Source organism: Leptonotus elevatus, chromosome 10 (genome assembly GCF_054856555.1).
Source record: "Leptonotus elevatus isolate MCC_2025b chromosome 10, RoL_Lele_1.0, whole genome shotgun sequence".
Classification (NCBI taxonomy): domain Eukaryota; kingdom Metazoa; phylum Chordata; class Actinopteri; order Syngnathiformes; family Syngnathidae; genus Leptonotus; species Leptonotus elevatus.
This window is the reverse complement of record NC_141248.1, coordinates 12310749-12338000: the sequence shown is the minus strand read 5'-3', so window position 1 is coordinate 12338000 and position 27252 is coordinate 12310749. Positions and strand designations below refer to the sequence as shown.

General features: G+C 39.1%; 1 protein-coding gene across 4 annotated transcripts in view; it reads left to right on the top strand.

The window, feature by feature from the left end:
* LOC147167097 (growth/differentiation factor 11-like) overlaps window positions 1-26662 on the top strand; it is a 28360-nt gene extending 1698 nt beyond the window's left edge. Inside the window, exons 1-4 of one of the 4 annotated variants that reach the window (XM_086086681.1) lie at window positions 361-767; window positions 903-1263; window positions 19654-20027; window positions 24914-26662. In XM_086086681.1, coding sequence (XP_085942807.1) covers window positions 930-1263; window positions 19654-20027; window positions 24914-25294 — 1089 coding nt within the window. In that variant the 5' untranslated portion in view covers window positions 361-767; window positions 903-929 and the 3' untranslated portion in view covers window positions 25295-26662. Of the gene's footprint in view, window positions 1-360; window positions 1264-19653; window positions 20028-24913 lie in introns of those variants that run through there. The other 3 variants (XM_086086682.1, XM_086086679.1, XM_086086680.1) reach the window with 3 other exon arrangements.
* Window positions 26663-27252: the final 590 nt, after the last annotated feature.

Below are 27252 nucleotides of genomic sequence, written 5' to 3'. Positions count from 1 at the left end.
AATGTTTAGTATGGACCTATTAAAGTATTAACCATTGTTTTATTTTATTTTTTTATTTTGTGTGTGTGCCAATTAAAAAAAAAATATTATCATTGTGAATGAACATGTTAACTGAGTCAGCATCATTTTGACTCCTCATCTGACAAAGATATGAATCTGATCATTCGTTTGGCTGCAAGGAGATAAACTTAAAATTAATTAAAAAATAATTTGATTATTTGCTCAGAAGACCATAGAGAGACTTACTGGAACACGTGATCAAACAAAGAGTGAGAAAAAAAAATGTCATACCTTGTTTAAAAAAACGCGACATATGACACGATTATATATAATAATTCTGTCTAATAAGAGACCTTGCACCCTCCGCTCTGTCCCTCTTGACTTGGTGACAGACCTAAAAGCCTTTTGTTGCCATCTTAGCCAATGGAGACGGATGACGACAGCGGGCAGCTGAGATATATAAAGAGCACCCTTTTTGACCGCACTTGCACATTTTCCAGTGACACTTCTGCACACTCACACACCTCCATGGACTGAAACTAGTACAGACGACGCCAAAAACAACCATCATACTACACGTGATCGGGCTATACGTTCATCAGATTGAGATTTGCTCAACTTGCAATAAAGACAAACTGGAACGCACTTCTTCCTTTTTTTTTTTTTGTTCTCTCCGCACTGCAAAACGCAACTTCTTGGTGTTGGATTAGATGCCACTCTGTTATAAGGACAGGAGCGACGCACAGCCAAGAGAGGGGATTTAACTGGTAACGTGAGTTAAACAACAAAAGGAAACAAGCAAAAAAAAAAAAAAAAAAAGTTGCATTGCCTGGTGTCCACGCATCGTCATGTCGAGGTATAACTTCTTATTGTGCTTGATGGTGCTCATTTCCCTGGGACAGTCGGGGAGCGATGAGCCCAATCTTCTGATGCCTCCCGCCAGCGAGACGCCCACGGATGCCGGCCTGTCGCTCCTGGACGAGGACGCCGGTTCCCACGAGTGCTCCGCCTGCGTTTGGAGGGAACAAAGCAAAGTGCTGAGGCTGGAGACCATCAAGTCGCAGATCTTGAGCAAGCTGCGTCTGAAGCAGGCGCCCAACATCAGCCGGGAGGTGGTCAACCAACTGCTGCCGAAGGCGCCCCCGCTCCAGCAGCTCCTGGACCATCACGACTTCCAGGGAGACGCGTCCTCCCAGGACGAGTTTATGGAGGAGGATGAGTACCACGCTACCACGGAGTCCGTCATCACCATGGCCTCTGAGCGTGAGTAATACAATACTTGACGACTTCCGACACGCGCCGTGCGTAATTACGCAACCGAGCTAACTTGAGTTTCTGTACCTCATGACACAGAGTGACACTTCACCCCCCCCCCCCTTCTTTTTTACTGCATTCAAATAGACTTTGGCTAATTGGCTCAATCAGCTGTTGGTGGCAGCTGTCAAAAGGGGATTAGGTGCGAAGCTGATAAATCAATATTCAGCCAGCCTGATGACCCTAATTGTCACTGTGAAGCAGAAGGTAGCTTCAACATGGCCTGATGGACTTTTTGTTTCCACGGTGCAAACAATCACTCTGCTAATAATGATGATGATGATGATGATAATGATGGTGGTGATGATGATGGTCCACCTGGTGTGTGCGTGTGCGTGCGTGTGCGCGCGCGTGTGTTTGCAGCAGGCAGCTGCTCTCTTGAGTCCACCTCCTGCTGCTGTCAGCGTGTGGAAAGCTTCCCTCTTGTTTCACCTCGTTTATGTGCGCGAGCGCATGACAAAGCAGCCCGAATGTCAAGTGCATTATTAATGATAACGCGGCTCTAAATGTGGGCAGTTATGACGACGCAGCGAGCGGACTAACAATTTGCTGGCCCTCTTCTCGTTTGCCATAAATCCGATGATAAACCGCAGGGAGCCCCCTAGGAGACATTTGATAAAATTACTGTTGAACCCTGGCAGCTGTGCTCTATCGCTCTTTTATAGGAGCCTCTACCGGTCTCCCTGCTGTTCATCGCAGTGAGAAAAAGTGTGTCCAAAAAGCTGCCATTGTTCCCCTCGTGCATCGGGCCCCCCCTCGGCCGCACTTGCCTTTTTAAATGCGAAGTTTATAGGCACAGCTCGTTCTTTCCACCACGGGTACACAAAGACGGAGAAGCATTCGGGGTCGAGGGGAGTGTGTGACCTTTTCCTGCAGGATCGTGGGGTTCAACAACATTTACACACGTAATATATTCTGCACAAGGCGGATAAAACACGCCCCAAATAATCAGCTCGAACAAGCCGCTGAACAAAGATGGCCCATGTGTGCCTCATGTGCTCCAAATGTCTGTTATACTGCATTTTCTCATACTTTAAATTTACTATCTATCTATCTATCTATCTATCTATCTATCTATCTATCTATCTATCTATCTATCTATCTATCTATCTATCTATCTATCTATCTATCTATCTATCTATCTATCTATCTATCTATCTATCTATCTATCTATCTATCTATCTATCTATCCATCCATCCATCCATCCATCCATCCAACCTCTTATCTCATCTATATTCACTCCTTCTCACTGTCTATTTGTATCACTTGCTCTCTTCCTCCATCTCAGTCTCTCTCCATCCTCTCTCTGTGTCTATCGCTTTCTCTATCTCTGTCTTCCTTTCTCTGTTCTTTCTATCCTTATTTTTCTTGTTCCATCTCTCTCTCTCTCTCTCTCTCTCTCTCTCTCTGTCTCGCCCCTCTCTTTCTCAATCTCTCTCCTTCACAGTGCTCTTGTCAAAGTCCTTTAAAATTCGAACTCACAACCCTAATAAATTATTTAGGTAGTTTAGTCATTAAAAAAAAATCTAATTAAATTTTATCAAATTTGTTTTTAGTTTGGCTAAATCACATTTCGTGAAGTCTCCACCAATTTTCTCAAAACCCTAAATCCAAATCCAAAAATGTCAACTATATTCACAGAACCGCTTACTTTCTTTCATAGTCGGACTATCACATCAAAAATAGTTTTCCTGTGTTCAAAACCGAACAATGTGTTCAGATCATACGCACAGAAAGTTTCATATTCAAGGTCGAGCATTCGTTAGACACTAGAATAATTCAGGACACAGTATCTTGAGCATGTAATTCACAGAAAATGTTTATCGTACATGCATTTAGCAAAAAACTATCATAGCCAAAGTTTCATCTACAATCAGTGCTTTCATTAAAAAAAAAAAAAAAAAAAAATTTTTACTGCATAGGCAAAGTCACTGCGATTCTCCAACATTTTGTCTTTGTAAGGGTCAAGCCAGAGGACATCATCCCCAGCACAGAAAATATTTCAGTCACCTGCGTCTGTCATTGTCAAAGACATGGTGCACAAAAATGTTTCACATTTCATCAGTGATGATTGTTCTTGGTCATCCTCGGCCTCTTCCTTTTCCGTCCTCGTCCTTGCTCACCCTGTGTCATACGAACTCCTCCGCTTCTCTGTATGTTTCTATCCTATTATAGGTGGTAGCGCACATGCCATGTATGCGCTCTAAAATGGATTTCATCCTGCCCAATTGGTCTGATCACATCATTAGAAACGTGTGTTGAAGTCTCATGGCTGTGAGGGATTTGTCCACATTTACCCACCTGCGTTTACAATTTTGCAGCATAGGTGTATAGCGGGGTGAAATGTATTTAGTGACTGACTTTCAGATAATGGGTGGATGAATGTGTTCTGCAAGAAGAGATACGTTTTGCCATTTCAGTCTAAGTACCTGACCAGTGATTAAGGTTGGGCCGAAAGAAAAGAAGAATTTGGTTCAAAGAATGGGGTATAAGGCTCTATATTTGTTTATAGTGCAGCTGTGCTCGATCGTAAAAATTGCCGTATCCTGATATTCATGTCAATGCAAGCATCAATGTGCTTGTTTGAGAATTTGATGTATCCCTCTGTGCCATGGCCTTCCGGCATACCAATCGCTGACAATTTGGTGGCTGAAAGTAGGCTATACTTTACACCTGCTGGAGCCATGTCTAAATGTTCGCACAGGTAGTGTAACGCGATTTTGGTGAATTTGATTGAGGTGCAGGCAGATTGTGAGCTCTGCGGACATGTAGTGAATGTCATTATATTTCCTTTTTAAATTTGACAACATCGTGAATTGAACACTCTGAATTGTTGCAGAAATCAATTATTGTTATTATTATTATTATTATTATTATTATATTCAGATATATTTTAAAATCAGCTCATCCTAAATGTACTCCACTGCACTGGCAAAAAAATACTAAAACTTAGTCTAGCCCACCCCTGCGCAGATTTACACTGCAACTTGCACCAGGCATGAAAATAGAGGCCTCCAGTGTATTAGCAATTATTAAAAACTGAATAAATCAAGTGTAGTGATTCACTAACCTGACCTCCATGCAGGCACCGTGCATTCCGTTCGCACTCGGTGAGAGTGCAATCGTAATCATTACATTCAAATAATTAATTTAATTACTTTCAGGTTAAACTTTTCATGATCATAATCACCTTTCTCCAATGATTGAGAGAAGATGGTGGTTCCTTATAAAGAGTTGTACTTTGTGTAATACAGTATTTTGCTAACACAATCAAGTCAAGGCAAATCGATTTATGAGCATAATTAAACACAACAGTTAGCAAGCAAAATTCTGTGCATAAACAATAATAAGAAGGAAACAAACTCCAGCATCAACTCGACAGAAAGACAAGCAAAATGTCATGTGATCAAAGACTGTGGCCCTTATGTTGAGGCAACAAATTCGTTTTTTCTTGAACCCTTTTCTTCACTTTTCAGTAGATGTGCACAATGCAATTATTTGCGCGCGAGTGTGATGTCTCTGCTCTATCTGTCATGTTTCAGCACTTCTGTTTCATGTCAGCTGCAGTTTTCATCATCCTCGTACCACCTGCCCCCCTTTACCTCCTCTACCCCCCCCCCCCCCCATGGTACCCGTGGAACAGTTGAGAGGAGTGCATCTTTTTTCTCCGCCTGTGGCGCCTTAGCGGGGGACCCACGGGATTAGAAGTGCCTTCCTTTTCTGTCTTTCTGTGATAGAAGAAGGACTTCAAACAGTATACTGTTCCACGCGCACGTCAAACCCAATCACCCTTTCACGGTCATGCTCGCTTGCCTTTGATGGCCGTGTGGGTTCACACGGTACATACTGAACTGGACCTGTGCCAGAGTTGCTTCTTAGTATTCACTCAAGGTACGTGTGGGTGCCGCAGTGGGGGTTTACAGGGTCCATGCTTTGGAGTGGCTAATTACTATGAAATTTCATGGAAAAGTACAGCTATTTATATCATGGTACGACACTTAATGTACTAAAACATCCACCTCCATACAGTATGTTCTGGAGGTAACGCTGGTTTTTATTTCATGACTAACCAATGACGGGTAGAGCAGTTCAAAGGGGTTGTGCAGGTCTTTATTAGTAATGATTATGTTTTGAGGTTAATTATGTCAGTTGGCATCGAGGGGATTTTGCTTGAGGGGAAGTTGGGATTTGACACCATTAGATTGTTATTTACATTGTGGACTAGCAATTGACACATTGAAAAAGTTGCACTATTAATGGTACTGTGTTTCCATCACCAGATGCTGCATTTCATCCTTGGTAATGCTTTGCTAGGCCTTTACTGCAACGTTCTTCAGTTCCTACTTGTTCTTGTGGATGCGTGTTCAATCGGATTCAGGTCAGGTGATTGATGTGGCCATTTCAGGATATTTCCACTATTTCTAATTCTTTGGTTGCTTTCGCGATATCATTGTCCATCCGCACTGTGAAGCGCCATTTAATGAGTTCTGAAGCATTTGGCTGAATATGGGCAGAAAATATTACCCGAAAGCCTCTTGTCAGCAGTCACATCATCGACGCATAAAAGAGAGGCAATTGCATTGGCAGCCATCTTGTTTGTTTCATTTCAAATCCATTGTGGTGGTGTTTAGAAGAACAAAGATTAGAATTATGTCAATATCACAATATTTATGGATCTGACTGTACTTTTGCAAACTTTCTTTTTAACACACCTGAACGTCAACGATCCTGGAAAATGTATAACATCGTCAAACCTTGACGTTACGCTCTAAATAAACAGTTGGGTCAAAAGTAACCCAATTATGGATAAAAAATGGACTTTATGGGTCAATTTGACCCAACATTCTGTTTTTTTTTATACAAAATGACCCATATTTTTTGATCCAAGTAAAGGATCTGACCAATATTTATGAGTTGTTTTACACTAAAAGACCCATTTCTTGACTCAAAGTTGGGTTAAATTGACCCAAGTAGAGGATCAGTCCTTTTTTTGACCTGAGTAATTTTTAAACCAACTGTTTTTAGAGTGTCTAGGGAGAGAAGTGGACTAGGAGAGCACATAGAGCCAAATAAAAAGTTTTGTAACTGGTGCATCACATTTGTGGAAAATATTTCAGTTGCTGTACAAATTCTGTCCTATCATTTTTGGAGTTTCTAAAACATTTGAGAGTGTTTCTTATACTCGGGAATCCAGCTCAGAGCTACCAATTTGTGAATCTCCAGCGGATCCGAAAATGATTAAATTGGACAGTGTACAAGAGAAAAGACATTTATATTGAACGTGACATTGTTTTGGATTTTTGCACTTTCCCATCGTCAAGTAATTGTATATCCACATGCCCAGCATGTCAAATTAGAGGCAGCACTTATGTAGCCCACTACAGGTGCAAGCATCTGTACATAAAATACATAGAAATACATTAACAACTGGTGTCAACACACATGGACGCTAGAGCACACGCGCGCGCACCAACGCACACAGTCGCACACACACTCAAGAGAAAAGTTCTCCTATTGACAAAAAGGGTCACAGAGTTCACAGCTATGTGATATATTGAAGTGGAGACTATTAACCTCATCAGGTCTCTTTCTTTGGCAGCAAAGACGAACCGGTAGTAACTTGAACACTTATCCCCCACCACACACACACATCCACCAACCACTCCCACAAAAAAAACAAGTCTTTTATAGTGTTGACCCTATAAAAGGGTCATTTCCTGAAGGTGCAGGAACCATAAAAATTAAGAGGGAGAGCGCTAAAAGGACAGAGCAGAAGAAGCCGGACTCTGTGTCTTCAACTCTCCGGTCGCTATTTGCAGCAAGTCGGTGACTATGTGAGGTTTTTATAGATTTATTTATTCCACGGAGGTCTCAGTTTGACGATGACACTTGTTCGCCTTGTGTTGTGGCCGCCATCAATGGCGGGACGGCAAGGGGAAGATTGCTGTTGAATTGTTTGGCCACCGGGGCACGACCGGTTTGTTTAAAAAGAAGTAAAAAGTCAAGAATGGTCTGCTGGACTGTTGAAATTGCACAACATACTGTCAACTTTATGGCTAATAAAATTTCAAAGGGACCAAAGTCTATTAATACAAGGACAAAATTTCCCCAGGACCTCTGGAATCTCGCTCCCTCCACCCTCTTTCCTCTATTCCCACGCTCCTCTGAACCAGTCTCTCTATATGCCGCTTTCTCCTGATCTATTTGCAAAATTGTTTTGGCATTTAAGTCTTATTTTACCAAAATATTACAACGGGAAGTCAGCCCAAACAATTTCTTTACAATAATGTTCTATTCAGCCCTTACTAGTCTAAAGACAGTATTCTGATTAATCTTATATTTGTGGAATAAGAATTAAGTAGCAAAATCCACCTGCTTTTTATCCATCACAGGGGGCGGCCATTTTGCCACTTGCTGTCAACTGAAAATGATATCACAGTTGCTCAGGATTCAGGCAACGACCAATCATGGCTCAGCTTATGAGGGTCACATGACCAAACTCAGAAAACAGGTCAGCCCTGGTTGGCCGTTACCTGAGTCCTGAGCAACTGTGATGTCATTTTCAGAGGACAGCAAGTGGCAAAATGGCCGCCCCCTGTCATGTATCAAAACAGCTGGATTTTGCTGCTTAATTCATATTCCACAAACACAATATTAATCAGAATGTCGTGTTTAGACAAGTGGGGGTGCATAGAACATTTTTCTAGAGCAAATTGTTGAGTAAAAATTCAAATAATAGGTTAAATAACAACACAGTTACTCGGGTCTCAGGTAACAACTAATCACAGCTCAGCTTCAGAAAACAGGTGAGCTGTGATTGGTCGTTATCTGAGCCCGGAGCAACTGTGATGTCATGTTCATTCGATGGCAAGTGGCAAAATGGCCGCCCCCAGAGATGGATAAAAACGGCTGCATTTTGCTTCATAACTCATATTCCACAAATACAATATTAATCAGGATGTTTAGACTACTGAGGTCACATATAACATAGTATTGTCAATAAATGTTTACGGTTGACTTTCCTTTTAATAATAATTAGGAAATATTCACAAGTACATTTTCGTGTCGCTGAGAAGGAACGTAGACAAGCTTCACTGGCTCGTGCTCTTCAACTCCTCTGTGAAAGATTTTGGGGAGTGTGCAATGGAGTTAGGTGCATCTTGACTCATGCTGTGCGTACGAAAGGGGGTGGAGGAATGAAGGCAGTGAGCCCGCGGGGAGCAGCAAGCAGCCCAGCTCTATCCTAAAGGGACAGAAATCATGGAAGGGTTTTATAGGTACACTTAAAAAGACTCGAAACAGATGTTTCGTTTCACTAATAAAGGAAATAATTACTTCGGAGCAGTAATTAAGCCCTGTGTAGGGACACGGCTTGGGGGAGGGGGAGGGGGGGTGGGGTTGTGAGTGAGAAGATCATTGAGGGATTATTGTTGATGGATGCGTTCAGCCTCTGTGTGGTCGTATAGGCAAGACATCAGTTTATGGTAGAATCCATTAAAACTAAGAGGCGTTTAAGCGGGCGAAATGCAGTGTGGGCATAATGTTGGATCCTGCGAGGGGAGGGTGCAAATGTGTTGGAAGGAAGCACAATTAACGGCACATTAACTCATTTTTATACCATGAAAATTTAATTAGCTCCATTTCAGCAGCAAAGGGGAGCAAGCCTTTTGCTGTATTTATCGCCGCATCACCCCGCGAGCTCCATTATCAACGTTATAGAGATGCATGGCCCAATTATGCTTTAGGGAGTTGAGCTTGTAAAATGTAAAGTACACTTTAATAAAGCTTGTAAAGGGAATGCCTGTGTGCTGTATCGATATCTTCAACCAATAGTAGAGACAGAAAATTCAATAAGGCATAAAAAGGTTTACAATTCACTTTAAACTCGAGTTGTCAGTGCACATGTCCACCAGCTGTTTTTTTTTTTATTATGAAATTTATTACAATGGCGTACAATGGCAAGGTCATGCATATGGATGTAAATGTGTTTCCATTTTTAAAAAAAATAATCACAGCGAAGAATTCACTACAAAAGAACCAAATAGAGACAGCATCAAACAAATTAAAACCTCGTTTAATTTCACCCATACCAATTTACAAATATGAAATGGTATATTGAATTATGATTTATTTTCTTTACTATGTGCCTGTAGCAGCCCTTGCAGTGTTATTTTTTTTTTTGTAGTATTGCACAAGTGGTAGTGAGTAAAACATTGAAAAATGATTTGTAAAGTAACTTAACATGATGTGTATGAAGTATATGGGTCATTGTCATGCAATTTGGTTATTATTATTTTTTATCCCACTTTTGTCTTATGTGTGGTAATGTCTCAGAGGCTCAAACAGCCTTCATTAAAGTTAAAAAAAAATTACAACTAAAACTAATTTTATGGCAGGCCAATGCAAATGTATCTGCAATCTGAATGATATAAGACTATTTGTAAAAGAACTCTGAAGACACTAAGATGCATTTTCATTAGTTTTCAATGAAAATAAAAATAAATGTAAGTACCATGAACAAACATGGAATTTAGGACACATAATGGTAAAGATTTTTTGGGGGCACTATAAGTGTGAAAAATATTACTAGGGGTATCAGACTAATCTTTGTTGCGGGCCACTTTGTAGTTATGGCTTCCCTCAGGGCCGTTATGACAGTGGAAACAAATACTGTAAATGTTCAATTGTCTCATCGCATTGTTATATAAACACAAGGAAAATAGTTTGTTTAAGTATTATTCAAGTTGCTGTAAAAAGTGTAATAAAAAATCTAACAAAAAGTCAACATTGCTTTTTTGGGCCATATAAAATGATGTGACGGGATGCATCTGGCCCCCGGGCCTTGAGTTTGACATCTTGCTTTAGAAGATTATTATTTTTTTAATAGAAACAAAGAATACCTTTTGAATGAAAACTGATGAAGATGATTCAAGTCACAATTTGGTAGTTTTTAGATATATATTTTTTATACAAATGGTCAGTCCAGTTGGAAATGGCTTACTCTATTTGATTATGCATTGTTCACTGCTGAACAAATATGGCATTTTTAGCGTCTCCTGATCATTTTGGAGGTACAAGATTTCAGCCCGACGGCAGTGATATGAAAATGACCCATATACAGTTAGGCCCCAAAACTTTCATGCCTTGGCAAAATTTTGAGTTGTCATGATTTTTTTCATAATATCTTTTATCAGGACATTAGTCAACAAAGTGACAAATGAATTTTCGGCACAACAGTCCATGTCCCAAATTTCCAATGTGATTAGAAAGCTCACAAGTTATGAATCTTCTTTGAAAGTAGTCATTTTGCAATACTCCCAGGAACAGACATGAATTCCCCAAAACCTCAAATCCTGATTTGTATTCACGTCATGTAATTTGGTGAGCCCGTGCACTTACAAAGCATGCAAAATTGGACCAACAAAAAAAAGAACAGCATTTGTCCTTCCTTACTGTAAATGGGGCTTCTGTGGTACGTACATATAAAAAGTTTGGGAAACAGAGCAGTGACCTGACATTAACGCCTCACACCCAAACACAGGCGGCGAGAGTATAGTGTGCTTTCTGCTGTCCAGCTGGCCACCTTATTTCAGTTCACTGCACTCTTCATCCCCCCCACCCACCCCCCCAAAAAAATTCATCCCTCCATCCCCCCTGAAGTCGTGCCGGAGATGCCCCGGTGCCTTAAAATGAAAGCACATCTCAAACAGGCTTAAAAACTTAGCTAAAACTAGTGCTTTGGCTCAGTTTGTAATCAGCTATAGTGTAATGTTGTGTGTTCATGTGTTGTTTGTGTTGTTCTCTGTGTGTTTGTGTGCACTCAGCTAGAACAGGGAGCATTAGGAGGTGTCTTTTGTTGCTCCTGGGGGGCTACTGTGCTCAGTCCTAATAGGAGTCTTGTGCCTGCCGTTGTCCCAAGGGAGGGCTTCTGAATGAGGGGGTCTAACTTCACACTCCCACCACACGCATCCCCCCCCCGCCCCCCGCCGCAACCTCCACTCCGCGGCTCAAGCTCGGCCTACCCCCACCACCTTCTCCCCGTCCCTTGGGACTGGCCGAGAGACAAAGAGGGAGTGGGGCTGTGGTGGGATGGGATGTTTTGGAGTGGGGGGGTACACCATGGCCCCTGTCTTATTAGAAGGGTCGTGAACGTGTCACGATGATTAATATGCCGAGGTGCGCGGGGATACCCTAGAGTCACATTTATTCAACATGACGGCTGCCAAACACACACTCGCCACAAAATGCCACATTTGCATTTCCCATTAAGGAAAGAAAATATAGATATATATATGCAAATGAAAGTCCTATCTAGATTTATACCAATGATGTGCTGTCCATTTGGACATTAACAATAGATGACCATTTTGTGGTGTAGTTTCACCTGGAAGGCGTAATGTATATATTTACAGCTGCCTTCATGAGTTCTGATTAACAAGTGAATGGCTGGAATAATACAGTGGAACCTCGGAGTTTGAACGTCAAATTGGACTTCAACCAAAAAATCGGAGTAAAAAATGCCTCGGGAGTTTGAACTCATTCTTGGAGTTCGAACACGCAAGCAAAGCAAGCTGAGCCGAGCGATGCCGAATGCTCACGTTGCGGTAGTTGAGACGATGCGCTGCTCATTTCCAGTCAAATCGTGAATACTACCGGGGGTCCATACTCACGAGTGCATATGGATTTTTCCACAACAATTTTCTTCGCCATGGGCTCAAAAAAAAGACAACAGTGCCAGTGGCAGCAAAGAAAAATGTACAGTGCTACGGACCACAGTGGAATTAGGAAGGAGATTTTCGCGGCGTTGTAACTACCGTCACTACTTCTGTAAATACAGGCACGAGGACCCCCCTTAGCTGTTCAACAACGTGCCTGACGTTAAACAACGCACGCAAGGATTCCTTAGTAGTCTAACAATATGCCCGATGTGAAATACACAAACTCAGCACTGAACTAAAGCAAGCATTAACATAGCATTTTTTTTATTTTTATTTTTATAAAAGACATAGCATTTTTCATCCACTGATGCCATCACACCACTAAAAAAAAGGTAAGGCACTTTGTATTGTTTAAATACTGTACGCCGTTGTCCCAAGGGAGGGCTTCTGAATGAGGGGGTCTAACTTCACACTTATTCTAATTGTAAATGTAAAAAAACATAAATCTAAATTAAAATAGGAATTTTCTGTTTTTGGAGCTTGGGAACGGATTAATTGCATTTACATTATTTCCTATAAGAAAAAATGTTTCAGAGGTTGAACAATTCGGACTTTGAACACTTCGCAGGAACGAATTATGTTCAAACCCCGAGGTACCACTGTATAAGTAATTGAAGTGAAGTTCCAGAAGTTGCCATAGGGCAGCCTTAAAAGGGGGATAATGCCATAAAAATATGAAATACAATCCAAACTTTAAAGCTAGCCCTGTAACCATTTCTATAGTATTAACTGCACCCCGTAGCTATGTTTTTAACAGTTTACTAGTTCAACTCTAGCGCAACTCCATGTGGTTATTTAAGGCTTTTAAAACGCCCTGTGTCTCACACTAGATTGGACAGCTAGCTGAATAAACCCTTATATTCTATACGTCTACCGGTACTTGCACGTATAGAAGAAGGCTGTGAGCTAACCGTGCGTCACATGTACCCAGGGAGTCAGGCAGATGCTTGATAGGCTTACCTGCAGGCCTGCTGCGCTTCGGCAGTAAAATTCATGCGCTGCATATTTTGCAATTATACCACAGGGAAATAAGCTGCTGTTGTAATGAAACATGGCCAGGAAAGGCAAACAAGGCTATTTCCTTTGGAAAAAACGCAGCATCTGTTAATACTTTTCTTGACGTTGTAGCCTTATGTAAAATGACAGGAGTGCGCTAGTTTTAGGGGCTCTACACGAGAATGATGTTGGACAATGTGTGTGTGTGTGTTTTTTTTAAAAGTATTTTTGAAAAGGTTTAATACAAGGAATTCTAACTGGAAATGTTGTAATATGCATGCCAGGCCAGTAGTTGGCAATGTCTCTTTGTAAAGAAACATGGCATGCCAACTCCTTAATACCCTTTATAGCAGATCTGGGCAAAGTACAGCCTGGAGGGCCACATCTGGAGAGGGACTGGCCCTCACGGAGGCCATGAAGTCAAAACAAAACATAAATATGTGGTATTTTCATTTTGAAGGGTGTTCTTTTATTTTATGTACACACGTGTGGACGTTGGTACAAGTGAGTTAGCTTGCAGCAGCTACGGCTTGCGATGTTTTTGCTATATTTAGTCACTTTTCCCGACCCATTTAGAAAAAAAAATTCCAATAAAGAGACTAGCAAAAATGACAACAGTGGTGCTATTCGGGAGTCCTGAATAGGAATGCTAATATGCTAATATGAGTTGGCAGTTGGTGCACAAAATTAATGCTAGAATGTTGAAAGTGTCAAGATCTAATTTGAATGACATTGTATTTTATGGACAAATAGGAACACCAAAATTAGGCGCAATATCAACGGATGGGTCTATTTTAAAACATTTTCATACATAAGGAACACCGGGTTATAAGTGGCATTATCGTTGTGAAGCGGTGTTTATTAAATACTTTATTCTAATTGTACCATTTGCACCGTGTTGTTAGCATGGCTGGTAGACTGCGGACTGCTCCCCAGTCGAGCACAAGAGGTGTGTGTGTGTGTGTGTGTGGGGGGGGGGGGGGGGTTATTGTTATCTATCAAAAAGTTGTTTTTATTTTTTTATATATTTTTTTACATACTTCCCTTCCTGAGCATTCAAATACTGAGCTGTGTTAGCGGCTTAGAAATGTAGCTCACTGGTAGCACTCTGCGCTTTCAAACCAGAGACAGGCATATCCTTTGTTTTAAATCATAGCAACCACGAGATATTGTCAATTTATAATTTGGTGTTTGAAATATATTTTTGGGGACACCAATTCTGGCACACCTTATACATTAAAGGTGAAGTCAACCTTCAACATTTCTTGACAATAATATGTTATATGTGACCTCACTAGTCTAAACATGGCATTGTGATTCAAATTACGTTCATGGAATATGAGTTATGAAGCAAAATCCAGCCGTTTTTAATCCATCTCAGGGGCGGCCATTTTGCCACTTTCTGTCGACTGAAGATGACATCACAGTCGCTCAGGGCTCAGGCAGTGACCAGCAAGTGGCAAAATGGCCGCTTTCTGATACTGATAAAAACCTACTGGATTTTGCTGCTTAACTCATATTCCACTAACACAATATTAATCAGAATATTGTATTTAGACGAGTGGGGCAGCATAAAACATATTGTTGTCAAAAAAAAATTGGGGGGGGGGGGGGTTGACTTCCCCTTTAAACACTAAAACCAGCCCTACTTTTTCATAGTTCGACCATAATGTTGTTGCTACAAGACCTGTTTTCAAATATTAGCATTTTCATACACTAAAAGAATTTACAATAACAAGTTTCAGCTTTAAAAAAAAAAGTGCTTTATAAAAGCCCCTATTGGTTGGTTTGATGTACAAAATACCATTACTCGGTTTTAAATGAAAGTAAAACGTCTAGAATTCTAGTTGGGAAATGAAACACAGATGAGCTCAATTTGCGATGGCATCAGAAGCAAGGCTTTAATGCCTTTGGCCTCCCACTGGTTTTCTGTGCTTTACAAGCACCGGCTTTCCCCAAGTGAAACACTCCACCAAAATGTGCTGTGTAATAAAGCTGGAGGCATTCCTCCTCCTCCTCCTCCTCCTCCTCTTCCTCCTCCTCCTCGAGCTCTTACAGGATCTATAAAGGCACAAATTGAATTCATCAATGAAGTCATTGTTTGACGTGACATTGCTCATATGTCGAGCATGTGTGTTTAATAAAGGTCGTAACTAATTGACTTCTCAGATTACTCCTCGAGAAGAACTCAAGCAACAGCAATGACATCTTTGCAGTGTTTGGCACCTTGTTTTCTTTTTCTCTCTCTCTTTCTCTCCATGAAGTCAACAAACGCAAACAATTGCCCCCTTCGTCGATCCAAAACAACAACTAGTCATCGTCAAGTTAACCCAGAGTACACCTCGGAATCATTCACTCGCAGTTCCGTGCCGATGAGCAAACACGTTAATTACCGTGACCTCAGCAAGCCACCGAAAAGGAACATATTGTTTGTCCAGCGTGAGACACTGTATTATTTACACGCGCTAATGACTCAGCTGGGACATACAGGCTGAAGGATTACGTCCGTCCCTCGGCTTGGCCCTTATTCAACGGCGGCCTGGACTCTTCTAATGGACTCATCTCTACCTCGGTGAGTTCATGTCCCTCAATGCGTGGCCATAATTTAATTGTGACTCGCGTTGAGCGTAAAAAAAATAAAGGGCGATGACAGCCCCGTACGTTTGGTCTCCACCTTAATCACAACGAGAAGAAACGTGTCGGGCTTAGTTGTGCGCCGCCGATTTGCAATGTTTCGGCGTTGCGAAGAAAGACGTATTAGCATTGCCGTAGGCTCGACCTTGACCTTCAAACTCAATCTGGCTATTAGGTGTCACCCCTCCCCAGCACCCCTGAGATGTAAAGAGGCTGACGGTTTTGACCCCTGATCCCATTTCTTAACTAGGCTGAGGTGCCAAATAACCTTTTGACCCAGGAAGCATTTGCAGGTTGCCCGAGCAACCTCCGATTGAGCAATGATTGACAAGTCCGTGCGCATTTTATCTTCCCTTTATCTGACAACAGTCCATCGCCGAAAGGATGACAGTATGTGACACTTTATTCACTTACGACTTGTATTAGTGTCAAATATGCCCGAGCCCAAACGGACGGATAAAATATTCTATTGTTAGCGCACGATTATGCCTGATGGATGCGGAATAAATTTGCCTTAATAAATGAACACTTTACATGGAAATGAATGTATGAATGCAATGGATGGATGTCATTATATCAGATGGAGGTCTATGTAAATGAACCGCTGTGCACATTTGACATGTGGTGCCAATTGCCGAAAACATGAGAGGATCATGACAGGAATAAATCTGCCTATTTCAGCTGACACCGCATGTTCTTTGACATGGACCTCAATCTCACGCCAAAGAAGATTTGCTACTTGGCTGAGCTGCTAGAGAAGGGGAAGGGGGGGGGGGGGTGTAATTTTGCTAGTTGTAATGTAGGAGTAGAGACCATTTCATTATGACTGACCCAGGGGAATCTAAGGTTACCATCTGGCCACTGGCCACCGTCACTGATTCTTGTTTTAATATGCAAATGAGTTTGTTTTTGCAGCGCTCATATAATCACAATTGTAACCCGACTCAATTGATGGGGACGAAATGGTAGACTGTTCGCATAGCCTTGCGTGGGCAACTAAAATGTGAGCGCCAGTGAGAGTCCGCCGAGTCATTTTAACATGTAAAATCGAAAGTTCTTCAATCAATGCGATGAATTTGTTGCAAATGCATCTGCAGCTTCTGTACTCCGGTCCTGACATGCATTGTCCAAGACTTGCCATTGATGAAATGCAAGCTATGATGCGGAAGGGGGGGTTGGGGGTGATGTGGTGGTGGTGTTGACACAACTGTTGGTGTGTGAACACACTGAGACTGGCAAGTGTAAGAAGTCACAGTGCTGTTACTGTCACACTTTTGTTTTAAAAACAACTCGTGTGGAGTTGGGATGTCACTGCGGCGGATAGCAGCAGTGAAACAAAATAATGCTTCTTCATTTTGAAGAAGGATTTTGTTGCGTAAAAAAAAGAATGGTGACATTTTTGGCTTGTGTAATGTGCTTGCTAAAAAAGCAATTTTTTTTCTCAGTTCTGGAAATATGTAAATGTGACTTGGGCAATTATGCTATTAGGTCAAGGATTGAAAAAAGGGGGGAAAAAACTCTGAAAAAAAATTCACAAATAAAAAAAAATCTTCAAAAACACTGGAAAACGTTAGGAATCTGCGAATATGCGAATCCACAGGTGCTGAACTACGAATATGCAGCGGTTGAGTGTAGTTTTAAGTTGTAATATCATCATTCACCGCTAGATGGCAAACATGTCTTAGTTGTGCTTACACTGTGTCTTGTACTGCCCTAAATGCAGTACAATGAGAAAGCCTAAGTAGTGAATATATATATGTATGTATATGTATATATATATATATATATATATATATATATATATATATATATATATATATATATATATATATATATATATATATATATATATGAGATTTGGAATGATAAGATGGACAAACATACTATCTCCATAATATTAAAAGTTTGAGTAAGTCGATTTTTGTGAGAGAAAAAAAAATACAGTTTAAGTTCTTTTACCTAAGGGTGGTTTGCTGTTGCGCAGTTTGTGAGTCCTTTGTACTGGAAAATAAAATAGTTTGTGGTTATTTTATTGTTTGCTTCAAAACCTTAGTGGATCTTTTGTACATGCAGTAAAAAATGAATTATAAAAAATGAAATAGGCTATAAGTTAAGAGCATGTATTTTGCACATAAGCATGTTTTTTGTCCATATTTAAATTATCCACTTTGCTTTTGTAGCTGCAGCAACCACTTGTCAAATAAAAAAATGACGTGATGGAGCTAACCACATCTTTTTTTTTTTTAAATACCTGAAAGTAAAAACACTTGCGTGGCTGCTGAGATGTCAATCTGAAATGACAAATAAATATATTAGCTGAATAATGTAACACTTTTGAATAATACATGAATAATTTTTTAACAACTCCTAAATGCACCCAATTTGAACAGGACAAGGTTATCATCACAGCAGATGCATACCAGGCGATATCATGACATGACGACTGCATAATTGCTTATTATGTGTTAGAGTTATTCATGATGTCACGTTTGATTTTCTCACGGAAAAAAGTCTATTTTATGGGAAAGTGATATACAGTATGATGTGACCTGTTTTTGCATTTGTTTAGTGCACATCTGAATGTAGTGAGGGGGGGGGGGGGGGGGGTATGCACCTGACAACTACTTCACAATGCATATTGCACTGACAGCACTACCTTTGTTGCTAAGGGTGTCACCAAGTCACAATACCGGTGATTTAAATTCAAAAGTAGCAGTTTTTTTAAATAAAGCATGATTTATTTATTTTTATCCCTGACATTTTTGTCAATTTCATGGGCATTTTATGGTAATTTTCTGCTTTTCCCGTTCCCTTTTTGAACATTTTTAGGCAATTATTAAAATGTTTTCTTCTACCTTCCTTTTGAACTGACATTTTTTTATTATTTCATTATTATATATATATATATATAATATTCTTTTTATTTATTTAATCATTAATTCATGTAAATAATGTTTTATCTGAAAAAAGATAAATATGTAAAAAATATATTAATTATTACAAAAAAAAATTCTAGAGATCCACAGGGAGCCACTGGAGAGGGACTAAAGAGCCACCCCTGCTTTAACTGATATGCCTTTGAGATGCATTGTGTAATTTTTGAGGAAATCCTACCAACGCAAACAAGTAATAATAATATGTGAAATAATGATCAAAAATTAAGCCACAACATAAGACAAAAATATTTTAAACACAAACACACATATACACAAACACACTCACACCAAGCCTATAGCAACCCCACAACCATCAATATTACATATCATTCATATGTACATTTATAATAAGAATACATACTATATAGAGTATAAACAAATTCAGGCACAAGAAGCACAGTATATATATTATGATGAACTAACCGCAAGCAAATAGAGATTATGTCCAGATTGAATGATTTCAAAATCGATGTGATGTGACTGCAAAAATGTCATCAAAAGCCCACTAGAACATCTAAACTTTATTTGGGGTTATTCTGAGGCACTTTAAATGGTGACAGGGATTTGTTGACTCCCATTTAACACAAGTCTGAATGTGATTGGTTGATTCTGAACACATTCTTAAAAGGGTGTGAACCCACATTATCTTAGTGGTTTATTATTATTTCGACTCTTGGAAAGATCTTTTAAAATTCAATTGAACTGTGCAAGTTAAAGTTCAAATTAATAGTGGAAATGTTTCATTTTCATCTCATTTTTCTATAAAAACCTGGCATTTTAACAGGGGTGTGTAGACTTTTAACACGGTTTGATACCAGTCAAGCCAACACTAGTTAACAACACGTGACATTTAACCTCTGCCCCCCCTCCTCTTCTGCTCAGCATTGTGTAAGCTCATAAAAGTGACACCATTTTATGTTTTTATCAGTTTATAAAAGTTATGAAAATGGTATTGCCAGTGGCGTCCAGGCATCCACAGCCAAAGTAGAAATTTACACTTATTGTATACTGAGTATTTTTTGTATATTAAACGACTGCGTGCTCTCTCTCACAGCGGAGCCCCTGGTGCAGGTGAACGGGAAACCGAGCTGCTGCTTCTTCAAGTTCAGCCCCAAACTCATGTTCACCAAGGTTCTGAAGGCCCAGCTGTGGGTGTACCTGCGGCCGCTGCAGCAGACCTCCACCGTCTACCTGCAGATCCTGCGGCTCAAGCCCGTGACGGAGCAGGGCAGCCGCCACATCCGCATCCGTTCGCTCAAGATCGAGCTCAACTCCAGGGTGGGACACTGGCAAAGTATTGACTTCAAGCACGTGTTGCAGAACTGGTTCAAACAGCCCCACACCAACTGGGGAATCGACATCAACGCCTTTGACGAGAGCGGCAATGACCTGGCCGTTACCTCGCTGCGACCCGGGGAGGAGGGGCTGGTAAGGACCCTCAGACCTGTCCCAAGGACAAGGAATTCTCTTCAAACACATTTATATGGAGGACCAAAACTGCCCAAATAAAAAAAAATACATGAATGAATGAATAAATAAATACGGATATGAAAATATAACTCAAAAATGTAATACAAAAACATAAATAGAAATAGAAATAAAAACAAAATATATGTATAGCCATAAATAAAAAAAAGTAAAAATAAATAAATACAAAATAAAAAACGAGATTAAAAATATACAAATTAATACAAAAATAAAAGTGGAAATAAATGCAAAAATAAATATATAAATAGAATATTTATTTTTGTATTTATGTTTAATTTATTTGTTTTTAGAATTATTTTTATTTATTTTTTTACTTTTATTTATTTATTTATGGATATATATATATATATATATATATATATATATATATATATATATATATATATATATATATATATATATATATAATATATTCTATTTATTTTTGTATTTCATTTTTGAATTATATTTTTCTATTTTTTATATCAATTTTTACTTTCATTTGTATTAATTTATTTGGGTGTGACAATCAGTGGTACTTAAACTTTAACTTTATTTATTTATTCATTTATTTTAAATTTTGGTAGTTTGGGTCCTCCATACATTTATGCCATGCTCAAGTCAAAATTTAGTACAAAAAAGCAGGACAATGTAACGTCAGTGCAAACATAGATGATGTCAGATATTTTCATTGTAAAAAAACACACACAAAAAAACATAAATCTTTCAGTACCCTCGGAAATGTATAAATACATTGTGATCATAATGCATATGTCAACTTTATAGAGCAAGGAACCATATTTGTTAACATCAGTCCAAATATGATAGGAAGTAGAACCGTAGTTATTAAAATTTATTTATAAATATAAAAAATATTCTGTAAATGTAAATGATACCAAAAAATTTTGTTGAGTATAATCCAACCTCATAAATATTCATGTCAAACACACCACTACCACTAATGTTGCAGAAAATCAAAAAGTACATAAAAAAAATCAATCAATCAATAATTGTGCTAAAATGATAAGTCGTTGCAGTCTTCTTGTACTGTATATGAGTATGTGTACAAGTTACAATCATGTAACTTGTTCTTACTGCCCCCAAGTGGCCAGAAAAATCTGTTAAAACAGATGTAGAATCTTATATAAAGGCTGAGGGTTACATTTGCATTGAACAGGTGAACCGTTGTTATGCTGAATAAGGGCTGCAATTAATAGGAATCAGAAGAGACTAGTTAAAAGATACAGTCAATAAAAGTAGTTGCTTGAATTTAAAATCTGTAGTCGAATGAGAGTGGACTTGGTTTTCACAGTAAAGAATCGGCCTAGTGCTTGTTTAGGTCACATATCAGAGATCATCTCTGGTGTCTTGGCCAATAGAGCGCTGTCCTTGGAGTACACAGCAGTGTCCGTTATTATTCTCGAAGTAAAAAAAAGCAAAAGACCCAAAACCAAGGCAAGATCAAATAAGCAAAGCGAAAACGTTTCCATCGTCCTCCGGGGCTTTTATTTCAACAACAAGGACCCTAAAGACCAAAATTGGTTTCACCCCATTGGCCTTTCAGTTTATATCTTCTTCTTCATGCGTCACGTCAACTTTATTGTAGTCCAGCTGGGATCACTGAGGGACGGGCTTTTCAGAAAATTCACTCAATTTAGTGGAGCGCTTGAAGTATTTTATTCCCAAATAATCAGTCAAATTAGATATGTGGTGAGAACATATATCATTATATCTTATTAGGGCATACATGTCAGAAATAATAAGCTGTACCTAATGAAGTGTCCACTTAGTAGTTATTGTACATTGGAGACAAAATGTTTATAGCGGGTGGGCCCTGTTCAGGGTTGAGTCTGCCTTTTTTCAGAAATTAGCTCAGATAGGCTCCAGCTCCACGTGACCCTGAACAGGATAAAGGTTAGAAGACGGATGGACAGATGGCTGGATGTCGATAGCTGTGTTGTAATAAAATTTCAAAATTCAGGCAGGATTCTGCTGCCCGTGTTCAGTCACAAATGATTACAAATGCATCTATACATGAAGCCAAATGGTTCTTTTGGAGAGAGAGAAAAATCACTGTTGACACATTTGATGTAATTTTGTACTCCATAAAGCACACTCTGGACCATACTATTGGATGAAATATATCCATCCATCCATCCATCCATCCATCTTCTTAAGTGCTTATTCCTCACAAGGGTAGCGGGGGTGCTGGAGCCTATCGCAGCCAGGTGGGGTACACCCTGAACTGGTTGCTAGCCAGGATAAAATCCAGGAAGGCTAATTTAGAAAATAAAATATAGTACAGTATACAAAAATGGACTCAGAAATCAACCTATTATTTACTTTCCACTATTATTGTGACCTGTGCCCAGTATAACTGAATTGAAATAAAAAAATAACAGTTTGAGAGAGGAAATAAAAATAAACATTTATTTTTATTTACCCCCTCGAATTATTATTATTATTATTATTATTATTATTATTATTATTATTAAATAATATGAGTTGAACAGATGATAGATCACATTAATGGTTAATGGTAAAAGTTGTGAAATGGTTTATCTTGGTCTCATTTTCATCACAAATTTGAACAGGGTGTGTAGACTTTTTCTTTCCACCGGAGTTAATACAGCTCACACTGAACACCAGTAGTTCTTTAATGCATATTGAATCACAAATGGTCTACTGGAGAAAAATGTCATTTATGTTAGGTTATGTTACCATAATTTATGTGCTGTGTGTTTAGCTACATGTAAAGATTGAAAACAGTTATTTGTCTCATCCGCATGCAAACAACATGCTAAAAAGTTGAACTGCAGGCTGTTTACATGAACCTCCAAATATCAATACCACAAAATTAAACGGTTAAAATGGATCAAGAATTATAATACACTTGACACACACCATTTCTTGTCTTTCAGAAATTAACTGCTAGCTGGCTCATACTGGTGTGCGACTGTATATACCTTGCCCCATGTAGTACTGGACCATTCTGGGTCTGGCTTTCATTACCTATAAAGATCAAAGTGTTTTAAATGGTGGAGGCAGAATTTTAATACATGACACTGTGTGTATGTGGCACATAGACCCATCAGTATGGCCTGTTTAAAATGCCGCCTCCCTTCCCCTAACAGTAAAACCCCCCCAAAAACAAAAGAAAAAAGAAAGCCCCAACCTTAAATTGCATAATGGCAGAAGCAACATTAAAAAAAAAAAAATCAACATTTAATGACATAACAAAAACAAAATACAGTACATTTAAATAAAATACATCATCCAGAGATGCTGATTATGAAATGTACTTATGTGTGCAGATGTGTTTTAAATTTAACTTTTGCTCTGACTAATCAAAAAACAAAAAAATCCAGAGGTCCCTGAAGGCAATAGAGAGAAGCTGAAATCGGATTGAACAAAAACATCCACATGCACATACTGACATATAAGAGTTTCATCCAATAGAAATGCTAGGAACTGAAAACAATAGAATAATTTCAAACAACTTCATGGAACAACTCATTGGAATTTAGGTTACATATGTGCCACAAATCACCATTTTTTTTAATCATTATTTTTCTTTTTCTGATTGCTCTAGTAATTGACAATTGTAGAACATATATGATATTTGTCATCATGGAGTGAGACATTTGTGTGATACAGATATTCACAAAAAATCAATGAAAACCTAGCCTGGACATAATTGAATTATCAAAAATAAAAATATAATAATATAAAAATAATAAATGATATATATATATATATATATATATATATCATGTATATATATATATTTATATATATATATATATATATATATATATATATATATATATATATATATATATATATATATATATATATATATAATGGTGTCAAAATTACAGCATTCATTTTGAGTTAATTTAAAGTTCCTTTAACGCCACACATTTTTTAAAATGAGTGATTAATGACTGCCCCTTTCTTGGAAAGTCTGTACTGGGGGAATTCCTGTCACAACGCAGTAGACACGTTCATGTCAAAATTTTGCAGTAATAAATTTGATAAAAATGCATATATTTGTGGAGACTGGGGTCAAGTTGTATTTTACAAATTAAAAAATGTGCAGAATTTCACAAGTTAGTTAGTAATAAAGATTAGATAGCTCTTAATATGAAAAGAAAAATGCACTGCGCGGTTTTTACAATTTTAAAAATTTGCAGAATTTCACAAGTTACTTCATGTTAAAGAATTGATAGGTCTTAATATGAAAAGAAAAATGCTGTCACCAATGTCTTATAAATGCAATTATGCCATCTAGTGGCAGAAAATTACCTCAACACAGTACAGTACATCTTTATAATTTTCACAAAATTTTATAAATTATTATGAAATTACTGTATCAATAACTAAAAGATGGAGCCTAATTTCTTTTAGATTAACAGTTTTTCTACTTTTATGTTAACAAGAGTATGAAACGTAGAAAAACACATTTTACTATACATTTTATTGTACATTTAGACCAGATATAAAAATCTGCAATTAATCGTGAGTTAACTACTGCAGTCGTGCGATTAATTCCAATAAAAAATGTATATTAAAGTAGTGAAAATAGTTACTTTGCCTGGTAATGAGTTACTTTTATTATCAAGTAATTCAATTACTTTTTTGAGCAAGTAATGAGTCATCATAACTAAATACTTTTATAAAGTAAGTGCCCAGCACCGGATGTAACATAACTTGGTGTCCTTTTAATAGTGCTACTTTTCTTTGCATCATGCAATGACCATTCATCATCAGTTGGTCCACTTTTCCACCCGTCCGCCACCCCCTTTATAACCACCTCTTTCTCTCACTCGTCCCCATGTTTCCAGCAGCCGTTCCTGGAAGTGAAGGTTCTGGAGACGACCAAACGCTCTCGAAGGAACCTGGGCCTGGACTGCGACGAGCACTCCACCGAATCCCGTTGCTGTCGCTACCCTCTGACGGTGGACTTCGAGGCCTTCGGCTGGGACTGGATCATCGCGCCCAAGCGCTACAAAGCCAACTATTGCTCGGGCCAGTGCGAGTACATGTTCATGCAGAAGTACCCGCACACTCACCTGGTGCAGCACGCCAACCCCCGCGGCTCGGCGGGGCCCTGCTGCACCCCTACCAAGATGTCGCCCATTAACATGCTCTACTTCAACGATAAGCAGCAGATTATCCACGGCAAGATTCCTGGGATGGTGGTGGATCGATGTGGCTGCTCTTAGGCTGCGGGGATGACACACGCTTGTGCACGTTCACCATTCCATCAAACCACCCTAAATGCGAATGGAGCTCTCCCCTGGCACCACAACCCATTCCTTGGCACCAGATTGAAAAAAAGAAGAAAAAAAACACAAGGGGTTCCATTTCCTGAAATTCAAACGATTCTAACTTGTAGAAAGTTCTGTGTGAAATAGGAATCAAAAAAGGGGCGTAGTGATGGAAATGGCATTACGTGAACGTGTGGTGCGGCTTCAGAGAATGAGACAAACAAATGTTTGATTTCTGTTGTTGTGTTTTGAATGCCATCTTTGTGAAATGTCCATGTTAGTGGATGGAGATGACAGGAGACTCAAGCATTTTCAGTCCCAAATTTCAAGACATGTTAGTTCACACTCGTCCTCCTGAGTAATCTACAAAAAAAAAAAAAAGGGGGGGGGGACACTTCAACCGGAATCCACAGTTAACTCCTAGAAATCCGGTTCAATGTTGTTTACAGATGTCTAGAGATTTTGAGGAGATCCAAAACCAAACACTTAATCTATAACACCTTAGTGTGACATTCTCGCTTATCTACAAACCCTTTTCACTGCTGCTTTGATGTGTTTTATTTGGAGTCTTGTAAAAACTCCAAAAAGGAACAGCGTGAGTGCAAAGTATGGCAAGTTCTGCTAAAGCAGCTACTTCAGATGTACAGTTAAGTCCCAAATGATTCATATGCTGATCAAGTCTTGGGTTTAAGGGAATTTGTATTTGAGGAACGGGTATTGTTTAGCTGCAAATAACACAAGGCATTAGCAAAAGAATAATTGTAATTTATATTATAGACATTCTTAGTTTATGTTAAATTATTTGTACCCTTGCTGTTATCTGAGCTAAATGCTAACCGTTCAATTAATAACATTGCACTTTAAAGCAACATTTGGCTAAGCTATGAATAATTTGTAGCTTAAACTGTACATCAGGAAACTGGGCGAAAAACCTGACCTGATGTAAATAAACAAAAATGTCCTTAAGCTCAGACAACTAGTTTGAGTCGTTGACCATTAGCAAGCTTCTATCAAATCAAAAGGGACACAACTCCGAAACACTAATAGCTGACAAAAGACAATGTAGATCATGCCACTAACCGCCATTGAGAAAACTGCATTTTGAACACCCCCCTCATCTCCCCACCTTCCCAGCTCATTCTTATCGTGAAGAATTGCTATTGTTAGTGCTTGAATACAGTAGAGATTAGTATGCTCAAAGTGTGTCTTTGTCTCCTGGACGTCCTAGCAGAGATATCCATTTGTTGTAAACGAAAGCACTATGCTGTTGGATAAAGGAAGAGCCTTCTGACATTATTATATATAAATGATATATGTATATATTAAAAGAAAAAAAAGGTGTATGAAAACCTTTTTTTTTTTTGGAGGGGGGGGGGGGGGGGGCACTCTACCTGACCAACAATAAATTTTGCACTATGGCATGAGGAGGTAAAGTGTTATTTGTGTTTTGACAAGCGAGCTTGGACAGTGTAGCCTCAAAGAAACGATTCAAGCTTCTGCGGAGGAACCACGCGGAGAAACTGGCAAGGTTATCACTCGTTTGATGCCATCACACTCATCCTGGCTTTTGTCTGAAGCGGGGGCCTGTCCACTCCACACAAACATTCGATCCATTCCGGAAAACCTGGACGTCATGTCCCGTGCCAGCGGCCTGAAAGGCCTCCTTTACAAACCTTGGGTGACAAGTCATGTGTGTAATAAAAGTCTGCATCGATGAATACAGAATGCTTTAACTGGAAATGGCCCGCCCACCTACTTTATTACAAAGTTAGCGAGACTTTAGAGTCCGATTTGCCTTTGTGTGTGTTTTAAGGGAAAGCGCCCATGTAAGAGTGGGAGGAGTATCCAGGGATCGTTAGCCAAAGTAGAGGACGACATGTTGTGTGCTGTAACTTGTGTTGTTATTGCAGGAA